Here is a 20,587-nt window from a genome sequence, read left to right as displayed (position 1 = left end):
GTGCATGAAAATTTATTCTGTTGTTCTGCCCTCATGACCAACAAGCTGGGCTTTGATGGCCACCATGAAACACAAGAAGCTTTAAAAGTAGATGGGGAATTTCAGGCCTGACTTAGTGCTTCAAAGTAAAACAAAGTTCCTCTGCTAACAAGTAATCCTACCACAGAACTGACTTCTCAGGTTAGCCATTTTTTTTTGACCACATGAAAAGATATGATTATTATTTCTAAATTCTCATGCAAAATGTATAAGTCATTGTCTAGTGACAATGTGACTAGTTTTGCATTAAATTTAAATTCCAGTTATTTGGAATATCACATTATTCTCACCATATAAAGCTATTCATTATGATTTTTTTAATTGGTATTTTGTTCATTTCCCTTTTGTTCTTATTTTAGTGGTTGGGATCATTGAATTGCTTGATAACACCATTTGACAAATTTCTTACGAAACTTGAAAACTGAAGTAACTTTAACAACAATGTTTTAATGAGGCTATACATATCCATAAAAACTTTCTAAAAAACAGAACTAAGCCTGACTAGATTCCAAACCAAACTTGACTTATTGAGAGATTCATCTTTAAAAAGCGTATAACAACAGAAATCTCCTAGGTTAGAGTCTAAGTTCAAATCTGAATAATTTTTAAACACAGACCTTAAGCTAAGATGTTTTAGAAAATTCAGTGGAATGGTACAGGAACTGATCAAAATATAGATCAATTTAGTTTGAACTCAAAAAAAGTGCTGTGGTAGTAGGTCTTTGGTGTAACAAGGGTTTCGCTGTACATCTGTCCCACACTCAATTTTTATTGTTTTCTTTTGGCCTCTTGATTTTAATCAATTTGTTACAATTACTGCACTTATAGGAAAGCTACAATAATTTCCATCATTTTACATCCATATTTTCCATTTTCAAAAATATAAGCCTTAAAAAAAGAAAAATGCAAACAACCTGACCAGCAACACTATTTCAGCTCTTATTTCCTGTCAAATTTACAACATGCATGAATGCATGAGATGACAGACAAAATTTTTAGGACTGTGTCCAACAACAGCTTTTAACATGGGGAAAAAGCTGTAGGTCCAGCTCTATCTCAGACAGAGGAACCAAGAGGCATACATGATTATTTTTAAGACTGTGTTATCTGATGTTAACGAAGTCCAACATACCAGTTCTCTGAAATTCACTCATGGAAAAAGTTAGTGTTAAAATTTTACCAGCAAAACCCAGGAAATGTATATTTATATTGTCTATATAATTTGTCTTTAATTATAGGGAATTTAATATATTTAAGAATAGACTAGTGATTTTCTGACTCAATTAAAAATTAGTAGGAGCCTTTATCATAAAATTTGAGAAAAAAATTATACTAGATGGAACACCAAGGTAACATTTGAAGCATTAAACATCTGGAATGTATCTGGCTCCCTGTCATAAAAATTAATCTCAACCATTAGAGACTAATGGTCTTGTACTTTCCCTCCTTTTTATATAAATTCAGTCATGACCCCAAGTAAAGTTTTTCATTTCATAAAGTCATTATCAACATTTTAGGAAAAAATGCACCATGCAATGCTAACGGTTAACACAAACGGCTAATATTATTGATAGACTTTGCTATATACCTACATGAAACAAAGCAGCACAGGATACAGAATGGACATAGCAAGGAGTCTTGGAGGCAGTCTTACAGAGTGATGGCGGTATTCAAAAAGCATCATCTAGCAGTCACAGTAGAAGCATTTCTGAAACATTATTTGTGAGCTTCCTACCTGTTCAAGGGACTCGAAGGCTCAAGCCCAATGTCAGAAAGAGGCACAGGCTTTTCTGAGGACATTGCCATTGAAAGTCTGAGGGCCATAACTTAAGTCATCTTTCAAAGATGACATTTGTTTCACTGTAAAGCTTGACTGTAATGTACCAACCACTCATCAAATGAAATGACTGAGGTTATGACCATCCTCAAGAAGAATCTCATTTCAGTGTGTGCACTGGAGTATTTTTCCATTCTATGTGAAGTGGCAAACTGAAAATAGGTACATTGCTTGCAGCAAACAGAAATAGGACAATATTGAGATATTTTTAGATATGCTATTTACCTGAGAATCACAAATCCCCCATGCTTGTATACTAGTTATTTGTCAAAAAAACCATTGATTAATCAAAGAGAAAGCAAACCATGTTCTGTGTTTTCATTTTCAGAAGGAAACATCTACATGTCATGCTTAAGGAGCTCGTTCTGGATGGCTAAGGAAAACTCTCAGAGACATACTCTTGCCTAAAACAGGCAGCATGAACAACCTGCCATTCAACATACAGTGCAGCAAACCTGTACGTTCGTACATGCTTATGATAAACCTAAAGAAGAACTCCAGGAGAAAAGTTAAAACAAACAAAAAAATACCCTCTAATATAAGAAAGCTGCCATAATATGGTGAACTTCTGTAAATGGAAATGTGCTGCTGTGTCTCTGTAAGCTACACTAGAGCTTCATCTCAGCAACAGTAAGGTGTTTCCTTCGATGGAACACTCCACCAAAAAGCCCAAAACAGCAGTTAATTTCCTTATTCTAGAGTACATTAAAATAAAGTTGTGAGGTCTCCTAAATTCCCTTTTTCCTTAAGACTAAACAGAAATTCAAGTTAAATGTAGCTGCTTTCGGAACAGAGAGGCAAAAATGAGAACTGGCTTTTGACCATCTTTGTGCCAAAGGCATAGGTTCTCATTCAGCACAAACTGAAGCTTACTTTCCTTTTTTTATATTTCTCAGTAAATGGTTTCCTGGAGTCCATCCCTTCTTTCTGCCAATTGATTTATGCCTTCCCTGTCAATGCCTGCCTCTGGCTAAAAGTCCTTGCTTTTCTTACAAGAATTACTTGCTTTGTTTGGTTTGTATGCATTCTTAACGTTTCATCTGTTTGATCTATGCTCTCAGCAGTCTCTTGTACACTTACAGCTGTTTTCTAAAAAATACTGGTTTTCCTTCATGTGGTTTAATCACTTAATACTCATTAGAAGAAGAAGGTCCTTATACAAAGCAGAACTGACTTGCAATGCCACCACTTAACTCGGAGAGCAGTGGTCAGGATGACAGAGGCCTCACTAACCTTTCTTCACCCAACTGCAAATTACACTATGTTAATGTTACTCTTTGGGAAAGATTTGGGAAAGTTATTATGACCTGGTCTTTTTACGTTTGTTTTAGGTTTATTATAATTTACACTGCTGACATTTTTTACCGAACAGCACACATAAGAAAACAGTTGTATAAAGCTATAAAACTTTGCTAAAAAGGATGAAAATGCCATGCAAGAAATAAAAGGGTTCATTTCTATCCCAAAACTTTTGACTCTTGCCTTTTTCAGAAGCCTTGTATCAGCAGCGGCATATGGCTGTCTCAAAAGCAGAGTGTAAAAATCTCCCAGACTAAAAGCATTTAGCCATAAATAACGAGAAACACAAGATATATTAAAACACACAATCATCCCATTGTTATGGTCTTAAAGGTTGAAACTTTTTACACCTTCTCTTCGCTTTCAATTTTCCATTTTAAGACCTATTTACCTTATCTATTTAGAAAGCTTCTAGACAGAGACGGAAAACTATGATGTTAGAATATTCAAGCTACTGCAAAGTTAAGAGTGATTTCACTGGGGTTTTTCCTTCCTCTTTTGGACTTCATCAAATACAGTTACAGGAATAACTGATTTTTTTTAAAAAGCTACTATATCTTGTATTGGAAGTGCAACAATGAGACAATGTTGGACTGCTGAGTAATGAGAATATTTTGAACAGAGAAGCTGCTGAATGTGTAAGCAGGGGATTTGGGTGGTGCCGAAGGACGTGCAACAAATGTACAGAAAACAAGAGCTGGAGAAATTCCAGCGTAAGCACACTCCTAAAGGAAAACATCCTCTGGGAATGGGCTGGGATATATACAGAATGAGCTAATAAAGCATTGTAATTTTTCTAAGTCACTGAAGTCTCATCTGAAATACTACTGGTACCTCGTTTTGCAATATCAGGAGACAGCAATGGGAATTACTGGGAACTTGGAAAAAACTCTCTACAAAGGAGAGAGTAGGATTCCTCTACCTCGAAGAAGATCTTAATATTTAAAACAAACCCAACACTAAATGTATATCAGTCACCTCTAACAGTTCTTTGCTATACGCTCATGTTGCCAACGCATACGTGCCTACTGCTGGTGATACCTATTTGTAAGCACATGCAGTAATACGATTTCTTTTTTATCCTATTGGTATCTGGAAGTAAGCCCGCACCCTTCTACAGCATAGCCCTAGGACGGGAGAAAGAAACATACACTTTTTTCTTAGTACTTCCCAAGCAATGAATTGCAAGTTTGAACAGCACACAGAAGGGCAAGAGGACAGCCTGTGAGCACACACACTTCTCATCTCCAAGAACAGCTAACAGCTAACAGCTACAGAAAAGCAGCAGGTCTTCTTCCTTTACACGCTCCTCTGCATGGAAATGCACCCTACTAAGCAATCCCTGCAGTGCTTGCCCTAGGGGAGTGCTACCTCCTCTGGGAGGGTTTCAGAATAGGCACTTGTACAAAAACTGAAGGACTGCCATCCAAAATGCAAACAACTCTAACTCCTCAGCAACTGCAAGTCCAACATAAAGGTTAAATAGCCATTAGCACAGGTTTCTAGAAGAAAAACACTCAGCAAAGAAGTCACAGCTGCTGCTTGAGAACCATCAGCTGCCTCCAGTTTTGTGGTGAACAACACTTACTGATAGAAAGTGATTTCATTTTAACTACTTCATTGCATCTGTGCAATTGTTGTCACCCTTTTTGAGAGTCCCTTGGATGTCTCAGCACAGCACAAGATAATATATGTCTTCTAAAAGGACCTTTTATTGTTAGTCTAAAAGCATGCCCGACACTGAAGGTGTGCACAACAGCCTCAACAAATAAGCTGTAGCTTCTCCTCCGTTCCTAACCTCTTTTCACCAAAACCCAGACCATTTACTCTCCACAGATGAAGTAATTTCTAACTTTACAGTTTCTGGCTGTATTGGGCTGCACTGAAAGATTTACCTCACCTCCTACAGCAAATCAGTTGCATTGGTCTAGAGGGAAGCCTAGAGTAAACCAGCGTATATGTCACAGGCAACGATGTGGCGGCCAGAGCCCTGGAGCAAAATATGGGGCAACTGAGACTGACAGCAGAAACATCTTTATTATTACTAAGTATGCTCCTAAAGATTAAAATGAATGTTCTTTCCCTGAAAGCCACTCCAAACAAGAGTTTTGAGACACTTCGGTGTGAAGCTGACATCAATACACTGAAGATCACTAATTGCAAAAAAGTTCGAATCTCCAAGACAACGGATTCAGATCTTAAAACCAAAATTATCACCTGCTTTATGCTGCAGCCACCAGCATCAGTGCTGTGTCTCGCTTTACTTTGAGCACTGACTTAGAGGATCTGACATTACTAGGATCATCCACAAAGGAATTCACGCTCTCTGAATAAGAGAATCTGAAAATTCAAGTTCCTGTTCCAAAGGCTGATCAGACACCTGAAAAAATCTTGGACCATCGTGTCTGTTCACATGGCACAACCTGTCACTTGTCTGTGTTGTCCTAAATGAGTGCTAGGATGGTGCAGAATTCCAGTCCACTGGAATGGATGTAATAAATATGCAAACTATTGTGAACTGCAGGCCAGAACTTCAGGGCTGTCCAAGGTCCCCCAGCCAGAAGGGAGACAACTATATCTATCATTTTGCACAAGAGGTAAAGATGAAGTCACATCCATTTGCAGACATTGCATGGGATTTCATAGTCTGTCCTTGCAAAGGTGTTGAACTGTGGAAAGTTATGGCTCTCTTATTGAAGCAAGTGACTCTTAAAAGGTTTGCTTTGGGGGCCAAATGATGTTGACAGGGAGCTGTATAAATCTGGCAGGTTGACAGATGCTCTTTTGTGAGAGGAAAATTGTGGTAGATAAATATTGCTTCAATAGGGTAGGACAGAGCCAATGAGTAGACCTCTCCCGTACTCTATTACCTGACACTTTAGTGTCGCTTACAAGTCTTTGGCCAAGTCAAGGTGTGAAAACTAAATAAAATCTCTGCCCTTAAAGTACATTTCATGAAGGAATGTACTACTTCGGGAAATCTGGAAGTTTATAACCAGAAGGCAGTATTGTGGGCTGGCGTAGAGTCAAAATCTCTCTAAAAATTCAGGAAAAAAAGAAGACATTGAAGAGTAACGTGGTTATACATCAGTACAAGTCCTAATTATTGATATGAAACTATAACTTGCCAAAAGAATATTGCTATTTCAAAAACATAATTATATAGTTTATTTGTTGAAAAGGATATAGCCTACTTTTTCTGTGGTATTTGCACTAGAGAGAAAAGATTAGTCAGAGTAAAGACATTTAAGTTGGGATCATGTACTTTCTGTCCAGTCTTCTGCACGTAGATCTGCAAGATGACTGTTTTAACAAACCAAACGAGAAGGGTCTAATAAGCACTGCATTAGTAACTGTCACACAAACTGTCCTTCCCGTGTGGTGAAAAGCATGAGTAAGAAACATCTCTGTTTCAGAGGACTTAGTAGGATTCACAGTGAGGAAGATAATCATCATAATATGCCAAAAACCTTAGAAGTTAAGTTCCCATTGGCTCAGAGTGCAGATGCCCTTGAAGATAAATTTGAGTCCTCTAAATTTATGGAGGAGGGAGAACTTTCTGTTCTAACCTCACACAAGAGATAGTGGAAATGTGTAAAAACCAACAGTACCAACCAAATGAGGACAGGGATGCCCTGGAAATATGCAGGACTGTGTGAAGGAAATGGACAAGGAAACAGAGAGACAGGCGTTGCCAGTACTTTAATTCTGGCACTCTTGCACAGAAAACACCAAGGATGTCTGCAGAAGAGCCCTGAGGCTTGTTAGCTGTCTTCCTCAGAAGACTGGGCTAAGAGGGAGAAGAAAATGACCAAACATGGACTGCTGCCAAACATTTTGAGAGTCATGTTTTGAGTAGGGATGGCCTCATTTCCTCCTGCTCACAACCCAAATGTACTCCCTCCAGAAAAAACAGAGCAATGCACCATCAAGAGTTGACTTAGGTCTGAGAGCCAGAAATTCCGTGCTTGTGATGTGTTTCAGGACAAAGCTTTTATGACCATGATGAAAACCCCTAGAAGATTACCTGCATAAGAAATCACGTATGCAGCTCATGAAGGTAGGAAGAGGCTAATAATAGGTAAAGCCCCAAGTCAGACAAGACTAAATGAAAGAATAGCTCGAAGCGTGACTTCTGTCCCCTTCCAGTAATGCTGTAGGTAATACCTACATGCAAGCACCAAGTACATACAAAAAAATAACATCACATGGAGAACATTATATTTCATAATGCTAGGTCAGGACTACGCATTCCCAGTTTAGCACAGGCTAATCATTCATTATTTTATTCTAAGGTGCAAGTTTAATAAAAAGAGAAAAATTCACACTATAACTAAATGGCGAACCTATTGCCAAAATATTACCAAAAGCCATGAATTTAACACAGTTCAAGAGAAATCAAATGACTACATACACGTAACCTAAAGAATATCCTAATGTTTTCAAAAATCAAGATATAACTTATTTTCATTCATTCATTTCTTAGAATGAGAAATTAGCTTAACATTTACAGAGCACTCTTAAGACCAAAACGAGGCCAACGGACACCTTCTATGCAAGATTCTCACATCTTTCCCTGCAGCAGCATTACTGGCTGCTGACAGACCAAGCTGAATACACCTTGGGCACAATTCAGCGTAGTGTGTTTCTAGAAGACAGTCTAGGAGAAGAGAGGAATTCAACACTCTCATGCTGTGCCAATTCTCCTTTTCCAACTTTTCAGAGCAGGGCAAAATTATGCTAGGAGAATCTATCAATCAATCAGCATTATTTTCAAACCGAGGAAGCAACAGCATGCTAAGCTAAGTTTTAGCTTGATGAAGGTAACAGAGCAGATCAGAATCATGCCAAAAAGTAGAATTACTGGGTGTCATGACATGTCATGGTGTTTGAATTCAATGAAAAGGCTATACAAAAAACGAGACGAAAAGCTGCCTGGAAAGCATCAACCGTTGTCATCTTCACAAGAGACAAAAGTGAAAATGACAAACCAACATGTATTTCAAAAGTGCTTCATGAAGGGCTGCAACTGCCATCATTGCCAGGCTTCTGAAGTCAATAAGAGAAAGATTGTCTAAAATTAGAAGAAATGGTACAGCTATGCTAATTCTCTGTCATAATGTTACAGAGTAACTGGCCACCTGAGCCAGGTTGTTAATACTCACAACACACACCAGTGCCTGTTGGAGAATGGAACTCCAACAGGCTACTTTCAAAGAAGCATTTTGCTTTATTTTATGTCTTTATTGCAACACATTTTGAGTTCAGAGACTGCTCTAACGATCAAGCCATTACAAGAGATTGCTTAAAAAACCCCCATACTTTCTTTTTTTCACTTCCAGATGAAAATTCTGCATAGTTTTCAGAGAAAAAAGTACTAGGAAAAATAACTCTGAAACTATTGCTTTATTGTATCTTTTAATATAATTTTATATTGCACAATAATCAGTTTTAACTAAATGAAGATACTAAGATAATTATCCATAGTAACAATCAGATCAATAAAGTCTCTAAAAATATATATATCTGTTTTGTCTGGGAAAAAACATCTAGATGTGCTGAAGAAAAATAAAATCTAAGGGTGCAGTTATACTGGTGAAGAAGTTAGGTCAAATGAATCCAGACCTTCTGGTCTCAATCAAGAAAATACCATGTATCTGAGGATGAGACAGACAGTCACAAAGAAGCACCAGGAACTAAACTTTCATGGCTCATGTGATCCAGGAGTACGTGACAAGGTTTTGGCCTCCTGTAAGCCAAATCTGGTTTCTGAAAAGACTTGGATGTCAAAGGCATCCAATGGAATTAAGAAAAAGAAAAATCCCGACTCCAATGAAAGCCTCATTAAAAACCACAAAAAAAAAAAAAAAAAACCAAACAAAAAAATTATGAAATCTACCACAGGATCAATCTTGTGCTGGCAAACAGACTGCAACTTCTGCCACCAAGGTCTAACATTTTGTAAGTTCTGTCACAGGAAGCAAATATTTCCCTATTCTCTAATTCAATTTCTTTATAAAGAAGTGATGCTATCTTGCAGCTGACAATCTCAATATGTAAACATTACTATGTCAACAAAAAAGAACTCACGCTTGCAGCACTTGCATTCAATACAGTGCATCTGAACCACTGTAAATGGAAATACATACAATATATGTAAATAAATACATTGCCTTTGAGGAATACGAGGAAAGGAACTGATCTCAAATTTTTATATGCCGAGTCAGTCACGCACTTCAATGAGGAGGCAATCTGGTATAATATCAGCACCTGCAAACTGAGTATTTAGTATGATAAATTGTCTTCTGAAAAGTTGGTACTAAAGACTGTTAATAACATTCCAAGTGCTCTCTAAGAATATTAAAAGACCTAAACCAAAGACATTGTTAAAATACTTATTAAAAGTCAATTCAAAATGTAATATTGCTTAGACTTGGGGTAAATAAGAGACCTCTAGATATGCTATGTCTACTCATTTGTGAAGAAGGAAAACAAGAAAAAAAAGTTGAAAGAATTATTACAGAAGAAAACTTCTGTGAGAACAGTTTGCTGAACAAGATCTGCTTCTATATGTAAAAAAAAAAAGAAAAAAGAAAAATAACTTCAAAGCGAAGGCTGACATACTTTGCCTTTTAAGAGACTGCATCTGTATCTTCAATATGCAGCATCAGATTCAATATAGCTGCTTTAAAAATGGTTCCTAGTCAGCTTGACAGCGTGTGACTGCATTGGGAAGTTATTTCAGAGGAACTTTGCCATGCCTGTGTGGCTGAAATAGTTACCAGGGCTTGCTCTGTTCGTATTCTGTTTGAAATGGCTTTTCCTTCTAGGAATGGAAATACATAAACAGTCACCTAACATTTTAACAACGTCCAAAGTCTTCAGCATAGCAATACTTGGCAATTTTTCCTCCCCTCTCTGAATGCTGAGTTTACACAAGAACCTTAAACTCCTGGGTGTTCTCTATACGATGTAAAAAGTTGATTCTGGATTCTTAGAGGAAATTTCCATTGAGCTTTCCCATGTTTATTCTTTTTGGATGAATAAAGCAACTGAAAGAACAGTTATATTTCAGAAATCCGTTTATAGATTGTTTCTTGGTAAGTCAGCAGAAGTTGTCATATGTATGTACACGCTCTGTGCAACTGAAGAATTTTTACTTTAGGAATTTATTTTTAAATGATGGATAGAAACTCTGCACCAAGAAGTGACCTAGTAGAGATTGAGATAATGCTCCTAATGACAGCATGATCACTGCAATAAAACCACAACTCCATTACATTCCCAGCATAAGCCTTTAAAGCTTTTATCTGTACAAGTCCAAACTCCTTCTCTGATCTATCCCTTTGAGAAGCCTTTTTCTTCCTTCACCCTCCTCAATGGTTGTGAGGAAGACCAGAGAGACTGGTCTTCTAAATTACGTTTCTGTAACTATGTGGTGTAGGTAGGTGCTTGTTACAGATCTGCTATTCGATCTGTACTGTTTATTTCTAGAATAAAGCTCTTATTCATGAAACGGGTGGATTTTAAGCTGAATCTTCAGAGAGAGTAATGCAATCTTGAGTTGAGTTTGGATTTTACAAACAAATGTCAATTATCCAGATGAGCTTCAAACCAGTGAGTCAAGGTACTTTGCAGCTGGTTCTCTTGAGAAATGTTGCTTAAGCAGACAGTCAGCTGGACAGCCATGAATGTTTATTCTATAATTGCAAAATACTGTTTCAGGATGAAAAACATCTCGCCTGAACCACAGTGTCCTTCTATAACTGTAAGCACATCATGTGAGCCCATATAGTCTTCTAAAAACATGTGAGTCACAGAAGATGATCTCATTTAATGATCCCATGAGACACCTATTTTTTTAACTCTAAATTAATTTCCATTATTCCTTGCCTGAAGACATACTTGTGAGCCAGCAGCTTCAAACTCACTTCACAACATAAAGAAATAACTGAATATAAAAAAGCCTTATAGATTTAAACTGAATAATAAGACACTGCCTTGCAACTTCCAGTGTGATAAATATGATCTGCAGTAACTGGGTAATTTTTAACTTATTTACCTATATAAACAAGACTGTTTCTATTAGGATCTTTGTTTAACTACGAAATATCAAACATTTTCTGAACTGTGGGAAGAGACAGTAATAAAAATATTCTGAAATGAAAAACATTCTAAAAGAAAAAACATTCATTTATCATTAAAGACAGCATTTAGATGAGAGTCAGCATAAACCAGATACACACAGTTGTTACATATAAGACCTTTTTTTTAAGGTACGATAAGATCATACCTTTTTCCTGAACTGTAACAACCAGAAAATATCAAGTAATAAAAACCATGAGAATGTATAGACTGGACTAAATTTTATATCTTTTACTCCTCTTCTCCTTCTGTATGTTACATTAAATGTTTATTTTTTCTTCCCTGTGAGTTCAGCTCACGGAGGGTGCCATTTATGAGGGACGCTGGTATATAACGGTTAATGTTAACGAGTCACAGTCTAGAATACAATTTCAAACCAAATGAAATTGATTGCTTTGCACAGCTAGTTTTGGAATAATTTAGAAAAGGTTCTTAGAAAAAAACCAGATCTCTGTAACAGAGTACAGTGGAAGATCACAAAGTATAGGTATTTCTCAAGCAGAAAAGAGTCTGTCAAAGGGGAAACTACAGTCCTTTCCTCTGAGACCTCTAATGAAGACTGGCATCAGCTGGGTGGTGTGGGAATGACAGCAGGTAGTAAGATAACATGAACATAACAGTTGGGAATTTTACAGGGAAGAGTAAACATCTGACTTGGCAGATGATATTTTGTTCTTAAGAAAAAAAAATATTTATGAGATCCTTATTAGGCAGAAGAAGATTGTACATGTTCTTCAGCCATCTTTACTTAAATGAGTCATTATAACACTTATTTGAAAGTAGTGAGGCAATTCAGCAGGACTAGAAATAAACCAGACTTTTGTAAGTATCTTATATGTCTCCCCAGACAGTCAGTCACGTATATAAAGCACACATAGTTGGGGAAGCAGCAGACAGATGAATATAGCCATGGCTGACTTCAGTAGCTCAAGAACACAACAACTGAATACCAAAAGACACATCAGTTCAAACAATTTAATATTGTTTCAAAGATCATTCATTCATTAGCAGCTCAACTGCAGTGAAAAACACAGTATGAAATACCAAATTATGGAATGTCCTATAAAGCTATACATTTTTTAAGTTAAATGATAAGGGAAAGAAGTTACCAAAGTAGTATAATCTGCCTTGAATTTGCTCATTTTCAGTAAGGAAATTAACACTTCTTTGGAAGAAGAAAATCAGACTTCATTCCAATATTGGTAAATAAAATCATACTTTTAAGAACATACAAATATGAGGATGCTCAGTGAGCACTTGGATCATCACTGTCACTGTTCAGAATAGCTAAACAGATCATCAGAATGGAAGTTCACTATCCATGTGCCAGAATAACAAGCTTTTTAAAGTAGAACAGAGGAAAATCCACGGGGAACACAGAAAGTTAATACAATGTTATTTATATGCACTGGTAGTTTTATATTGCACTCATTTGCTGAGTTGAGGAAGTTCAGCTTGCTATTCCAAAGCCTGCACAATGTACGTATTACTGTTATTATGCTTTGCTTTTGAATGCTTTTAATATCGTATTTGAAACTACAAGGAAAATAAAATGTAAGCTTGTGATGACATACATTAATGATTCAAACAAATCCATAAAGTTTTAAAGTCTACTCAATTCTCATTACAGGAGAGGCTAAAGAGTGGCTTAGTCGCGGAGTGGAGAACTCAGAAGTCCTTGTTTCCCAGTATGTCTGTGCTAACTGCATGTCTGTGGTGTAATTTGTTTCAAGTTAACTATACAGATCCATAAATTTATTAGTGACAGAGCAATGTGAACTAGGATTTTAGTCTTAATATCTAAAGGAGAAAGATTTAGGGCAACTTTCTAAGTCCTCTGCGGATAAAAATTCCACTAAATAATAATATAAAAAAAAAAAAAAAAAAAAAAAAAAAAAAAGGCAAGAAGTTGAAATGTTTCTTCTCCCTGCCCTAAATCCCAAATCAGTTTTTTCCTTGTGTCTTGAGTGTGCTTAGGATCAGACTGAATAAAGCAGTTCAGGAGTCTGAAAATCTCTAAAGTGGGCTGCTGTTGCAAGCTGTGTTTCACCAGTTGCAGACTGACACTCAGCTGAAAAGTTGTCTAATTTAACAAGGTTTTTTCCTCCACAGATGCTCCACAGGTCTGGGGAGAAAGTGATAAGTACATGCATGGGCAGAGGTGCTCCTTGTGCAATATCTTATGCAGCAGTGGATATCAAAACAAGAGGCAATGAGACCAGCTTAGGCGAAGACTTAATTTCCAGGCACATTTAGCACTTCCTAGAAGGCCAATAAAATCACCATGGTGGTAAACACTGAGGGGAAAAAAGGAGATGACTTCTCTTGCTAGGGGAGACACCTAAAAGCCACAGATTGTTAAACAGGTTTAAGTAAGCATTCTTGAGGTCTTTTTGAACTTTTTAACGTGTATAGAAGTGGGAATTCTTGTTTTCTGCAGTTGGCCAGATGGTCCTGACTCATTCTGTCAGTCACAAGGCCAAAATGATTTTTACATTAACAACAAAACCTTGAAGCCATAAGTCTTCTCCCTCAAATACCTCCTGCTGAAGAATTTGTGAGCGCTTGTTTGTTCCCTTTAATCTTGCAAGCTTCTTATTTTTGATCAATGCCTTGACTGTAAAACAAACTATTTCTGTTAACAGAGCTATGCACATACAGCTCATTTATCTCTTCCTTTGCCAGAAAATTGTACAGAAGGCTCCGAAGTGATGTTCCAGTTTGCACTTGAAGGCACTGGTATACACAAGGCTCTCAAACAGCAACCACCATAAATCTCAAACTCTGTGGACTGATGTTCAAGGGGCAGAGTGAAACAGAAGCATCTATCCTTCTTTCATACCACTTCCTCACCACTCTATAAATACAGATACTGTCTACAGAATAAAAGCAGTCCAGTAACCAACCCGTGAAACAACTAATTATTAACCAGTGAGACTGGCGCTTTGATGATTATTGATTATTTGTAAGATGTCTGTAGAAACATATATATTGCATCCTTAGTTTGTATACATATTATTCTTATATATGTATGTATAAAATACCTATAATATAAATATTTATATAGGTAAGAGTCTATACTCTTCAGGTTGCTAAGACAAATCTAAGACTAAGGATCCATTCTTCTCTGTCTTGTAACACGCAGCTAGGATTCCAAAAAAGTCAGTTAATGAGACTAAAATGTACACGTTTTAATGCAATTAAAACAACGATTTGCCCTCTTAATGCAATACAAATTATTGTTCAATGTAGACCAAAAGTGTAGTTTGAATTATCTCAATTATTGCAGTTTTGGCTTACATTCAGCTATGTTAGAAACCCCCTGCAGAAATCTGCCAAGAGGAAAATAAGATACAATTACTTTTATTGAAGTATAAACTTACATACCTTGGCCTCCGAAATGCTAAACCATATTGTTGGCAAGCCAGTCCCACAGTGGGAGTATAAACAATAGGCATGAACCTTTCAATGTCAGAAGTCAGCACTTTATAGAAAAGCTTTTCATTTCGATCCTGAAGACTCATTAGTAGAATATATCTGTGGAGAATTGCATATAGTTAGACAGACATCAAGTGAACATATAAAGTAAATTTAGAAATACAAATGTGTTTAGATAATTAAGTAAAGCTATGTTTGTTCTATAACAGCCTCTTTCTTGTTGAGAGTATTTAAATTCCTCCGTGTCTTAATAGCACAAATGGTTCAGACACAAAGGATAACAAACTGGTTGAGACAGAGAGAAGCTGAAACCATCACGAAGATGACAACCTCTACATACTCAGGAAGCTAATCCCTCTCAGGTATAAAACACTATGCTGCAATTGAGTTTTTGGTTTGTCAGAACCTAATCCGTACGTATCATTGTTCCACTTGAAATGAGCCCATCATTAAATAGAACTTAATCAAGCTTACTCTCTTGCCCAAGGAAATGAAACTAAAAATGTTAGCTTTTTCTGCTCTTGCCTCAATAGAAATTTCTCTTAAATCCAGACTCATACTTCAAATAAATACTTCACCTCAATACTGTAGGACAAAGCTTTCAAAAACAAAGCATACACATATGGCCTTTCATCCCTGAAATCTGTGTTTGTAATGAAATCTGCAATGTTTTATCTCCTAATGGAAATAAATTTTTGATTGCATTTGAAGAAGTTTTATACTTGTTTAAAAAGAAAACCAATGAGAAAGAAAAAAAATCAGAGAAATGAGAGTGAAAAAAAGTTCATGCTTAGCTTGATCTGGTTTTGACTACCATCGCTTTAATATTGAATAAATACACTAAAGCTCCAAGATCCCAACCAGGAAGCCAAATTTCAATGCTGAGTATGACAGATTATATGAGTCCATGAGTGAATTCAAGTTATACTAGTTCACAGAGGTATGACTCTGGTCACTTAGTGAACCCTTAATATTTAGGAATTTGATGATCCTAAACCTCAACTCTCTATTCATTAGTTTTAGTAAGGTTAAGTATTACTTTAAAAGTTAAGCAGTCTTCAATACCAATAGGCTTACATAAAAACTTTAACTTAATTTAGGTATACAATTCATGTAGGTTTTTTTTTTTAAATTTACAATGGATTACTACTTACTTATACTCAAAAAGTTTAATATGCCCATCATTTTATTACACAAATGTTGAGGAAATGTATACAGCACATTCATTCCAAAAGCCTGGAGGTTCATGTACTTAAATATTATTCACATTAACCCTCCTTCAGCATACTTATGCATCACATGCACCAATAAAATCTAATTCATACTTTAGGAAGACACAGATATAGTCTGCTAACTACCTTACAAAGAGCAGTTCTGTAAATCTGCATTTGTTTCATTCAAGCTTAACTTGTATATCCCTGTATATAGTGTTGCTTTTGCAATCCGCTCTGTAAACCATTAACAGGCACTATAAGCAAGGCTAGTGCAGACAGTTTGGCAGCTGGTGACTGTAATGAGGTGATAGAAGTGAGGCAAAACAGTGTCCCTCCCCTTGTGTCACTAAGGGTACTGCAGACCCTAAAGAGATAAAGATCTAGAAACCAAAGAGTTGAAGATGTACTCTGAATACCATCACCATGAGACATCCTGAGCCACTTTCCATCATACACATTAGTTTTGAATGTTCTCCAAGGTTAAATTACATCCTGCACTTGTAGTTCTTAGCTACAAATACACACAAATTTTCTTACATATTATTACATTTCCCTACTAACCTTTCATTTCCCCAGTATTGCATTATGATATAGCATATCTTTCCATGTCCTTGAATTCTTGGAGCATTTTCTTTATTACAACCTTTCTCCTGAGGATGATTATCCCAACATTTACCTTGAAATACAAGCTCATTCACAGATAGTTGTGAAAACATTTGAAGACATTCATTTTGTTTCCAGAGGATCTTGAAAGTGATGTTAGAGAATACCATGCATACTTTGGCCTGCTCTATACCAGAGACTGCAAGCATTCATGCAGGCTACATCACTATGTTTAGAAGCAGTTGCCAGTATGTTTTTTTTTTTTTCTTTTTATCACTTTCATTTAAAATTAGGTATGGCTGCTTAAGACTGTAAAATGCCTTTTCATCATCCTTTCTTATTACTCAGATCTTGTAAAAGAAGTCTTTTGTAAATGAAATTAAAAGTTTAGCAAAAGGCTTCCTCTAGGACTTCAAAGCAAAAAACTATTTGCTAAAACTCTCCATTTCATTTTTACTGTCCTATAGCATTAAATTGGGGGTTTATTTTCTTATTCGCATTTATCATGCCATTTTTATATTCAGGATATGCTAAAGAAATTGTAAAGATAATAACTGCATACTACTTAGAATCAAATTTTCAAATATTACATACTTGGCCATATCCATATAAGCATAAGAAATATTATTATAAAGTGAAAAATATTTCTAGAGAAGTGCAGTTTTGATCAGGAGGCTGCTTTTTAGTGGCAGGAATAAAATATCTCTTCTTTTTCAACACAGTAACTTGCTTAGGGGTATCAACTTTCTCAAAATTTCTTTCTTAAAGTAGAAAAGCAAAAATGCTTCATCCTCAATGTGGTGTTAGTTATAATGCATTAGACAACAAGTATGCATCTTTTAGCAACATTCAAGTAATCTACACAACTAAAAGCATGAAGTGGTTTTCAGCATTGTGTTTTAAAAAAAGATATATTTAAATTGTAGTATTTAATGGAATCTTTTACTGAAGCCCACATTTAATTGAAAACATAGTGAAAACAAGCAATAAAACACTGAGAACAATCATTTGTGCTATAAAAAGGGGGAAAAATATTATCTGTCCTCAGACAAGGAATCTTGAATGAAGATTTCAAGAAAGAATTTCAGAGGATGAAAACAAGGCCTGGCAAGTAAAACAGAAGGGATTGCCAAGCATTCAAATTTCAGTATGTCACTTTTCCCCCTTGCCTTTACTTCACCTAAGAACTTTTCATGCTAGTCTGCTATTACAAAGAAAATGAAATACAGTAGCAAAAAAAGGATATAAACCAAGTATCATCCAAAACCCCAAACTGATATAACTACCAGAAAATTACCGATCATTTCTTAGAATAACTGGCCCTACTATCACTGGTATGAATTTTACAAGGCAAAACGCAATGGTAAAAAAAAAACAAACCCAAAGTTTGTTTGCTCTTCTTATCTTGCAAAAGATGAGAGCAAATAAAGGAAAGTGGGAGGAAACACTATTATTTTTAACATGTGTGAGATACTTAGCTCCATTACTTTGCATCATCAGTATCTATACAGAAATGCTATTAAAGACAGAGAACTTTAAGAAAAAACAAAATAACACAGCATTCTCAGGAAAAGTGATTTGATGGCACCTCTCCTAATGTTCACACACCCAGTATAACATTTTACCAGTGTGACTCTCTGAAGAAAGAAAAGCCCAGACAGAAGATGTGGCTGTGTCAGGGGCAACGATTTCAGTGTCAATATAGAGCAAGACGACAGACAATTAAGAACATACAGGGGAGGAAAAAAAAAATAAATTACTTGCAGAATCCATTGCAGCTTTTCCAAGTTAAGTTAAAGGAATAGAATTATTTCCTGTTATTGGTTTCCTTTTTGCCAAGCATACCAGGCAATATATTTGCTGCTGTTTCACATTCATTTTGTGTATGAACTCTTGGTATTTCAGAGCACAGCAATTCCATGCTGCAAGTCAGCAAAGGAGTTTCAGCCATGCCAAAACCTGTCATTGCCATGGTACTTAGCTTAATGAATTTACACACACTCTCTTTCCAATCAAAACCAGGGCAAGCTACAGTCCTGCCAGCATAAGATGCCGTCATACACAGACTTAATGTTTCATGAGACAATACCCTTCTGTCTAAGGTACTTAACAGCTTCTACCTGTGTAATATTCAAACGCTTGTACTTAATCTTTTGTACAAGCAAAGACTATGCCAGATGCATACTGGAAGAAACATTCTTTTTCTAGAATTAGTATGTTCACATCCAGTAGAAGGCAATAGCTGCATGCTCTTATGCAAGGTTGTCCTTGAGCACCTGCCTGTACAAGGAGCACTTGAGTTTTTCCTTCAAGTTCTAGTTAAAATAGACAATGTCTTCTGGCATCCTCCATCAGTGAAGGTATTCAAGGAGTAACTGTGGTAGGATCACAGTCACTCTTCCCTTCAAAATGCTTCGATACAAGTGTAAGTACAGGAGACCAGAGTTCTCATATTGCCTTGAAAGACTGAGCTCACACACATGTAATGCACATGTTCTCAGAGCCGGATCTCTATTGACATACTCCAATAAGATTGTCAGACACTTGACTTATAAACACAGCTGCAAATCACATTTTGCATGGGCAAGTTTTTGCACACTCAATCCACACAAGTGTTTTATCTCTGCAAAGGAGCCCAAGATGTCATGGTTGACAGTCTTCAAAGGAAGTATCTTCTGCATGCAAATGTTACCAAGCCTTTCAATCAGTGGTCTTAAACGTAAACCCGGACATGTAACGCACAAATTATTTTATTTTGCTAAAAACTGGAGAAAACACCACAGCAATATAATGCCCCACTAATATAAGAGGAAAATATTTTTTTTATCAAAGCATAGCATGACATGAATAGTCAGTTTAAGCCTGCTGGGTGTTCACACAGAATACAAATATGATTTCTTAAAGAAACAGTTTCATTTGGGGAGGACTTGTGCATTTATATAATTTTAAGTGCTTAAGAGCCAACCCAATTTAATTTACACAAATTTGCATTGATCCAAGATTACCCCTGAAAGCTTACTTCTTAACTGCTATGGACCTGCGTTACAAAACCGTAGACTAGCTGAGGTTGGAAGGGACCTCTGGAGAACGCCTCATCCATCTCCTGCTCAAAGCAGAGTCAACTCGAGCAGGTTGCCCAGGACCACGTTCAGTCAGGTTTTGATTATCTCCAAGGATGGAGACTCCAGCCCAGCTTATCCATTATAAATGGAGCCACACTGTTTATTCAGAGAGTAAGGGGAAGGAGAAGATACAAATAACTGGACCAAAAAGGTTATGGTTGAGAAAATACCACTGCCACATGCCACAGAATAAGACTGGGAAATAAACACAGCTTTTAAATTTTTCTCTTATGTTAATTACTAAATTCTTAACTGAAGTATTTTGACTAGCGATCCCTTTATTGAGAAAAAAGCCTAACTTCTAATAATTTCAAGTAATTTCTATGAACGAAAGACTTAGTAGTTTTCTCAGCTGAAGTACATCACTAAAACCCGATTAACAACAACAAATTTGTACTGCAAAGCTGCACAGTACAATATCACCTTTATACTAAAAAAGGCATTATACTAAAAACTGGCTTTATGGTATAAAATGCCATATATAACAGTCTTATGCTCAAGACACATGGATGTAATATTGTAATGTTTGCACTTCTGTTTTAAGAATGTCTGGTTACAGGAACCAGAAACAAATGTCTTCCTTACCCAACTATTTATCTGGAAAAGAGAAAATGCAAAAGAAGACTCATAGGTGGGAAATAATGATAGTAATTTTTCATTTAATTAATTATATACAGACATTAAGCTTAACAGGGACAGATTTGGAAAAAAATTATCTTCTGGAAAACCTTTTATTTGCATTTATTTGTAAACATATCTATATTTATTTATACTTGTTTATTATATGTGTCTATCGCATGTGTATTAAGTGTACTTCAAAAAAAAAATGTTCCTTTCCTCCACCCCCACCCAAGACAGACAGATTTTTCTTTCCTTTCATTTAACTTGAT

General features: G+C 36.3%; 1 protein-coding gene across 1 annotated transcript in view; it reads right to left on the bottom strand.

The window, feature by feature from the left end:
* ME1 (malic enzyme 1, NADP(+)-dependent, cytosolic) overlaps nucleotides 1–20,587 on the bottom strand; it is a 180,651-nt gene that overhangs the window by 113,639 nt on the left and 46,425 nt on the right. Inside the window, exon 3 of the mRNA XM_010565742.1 lies at nucleotides 14,708–14,857. Within this exon, the coding sequence (XP_010564044.1) occupies nucleotides 14,708–14,857 (150 nt within the window). The remainder of the gene's footprint in view (nucleotides 1–14,707; nucleotides 14,858–20,587) is intronic.

This window comes from Haliaeetus leucocephalus, unplaced genomic scaffold (assembly GCF_000737465.1).
Source record: "Haliaeetus leucocephalus isolate CR32 unplaced genomic scaffold, Haliaeetus_leucocephalus-4.0 Scaffold195, whole genome shotgun sequence".
Taxonomy (NCBI): Eukaryota; Metazoa; Chordata; class Aves; order Accipitriformes; family Accipitridae; genus Haliaeetus; species Haliaeetus leucocephalus.
Note: the sequence above shows the minus strand (reverse complement) of the source record. Positions and strands in the feature narration are given on the sequence as shown.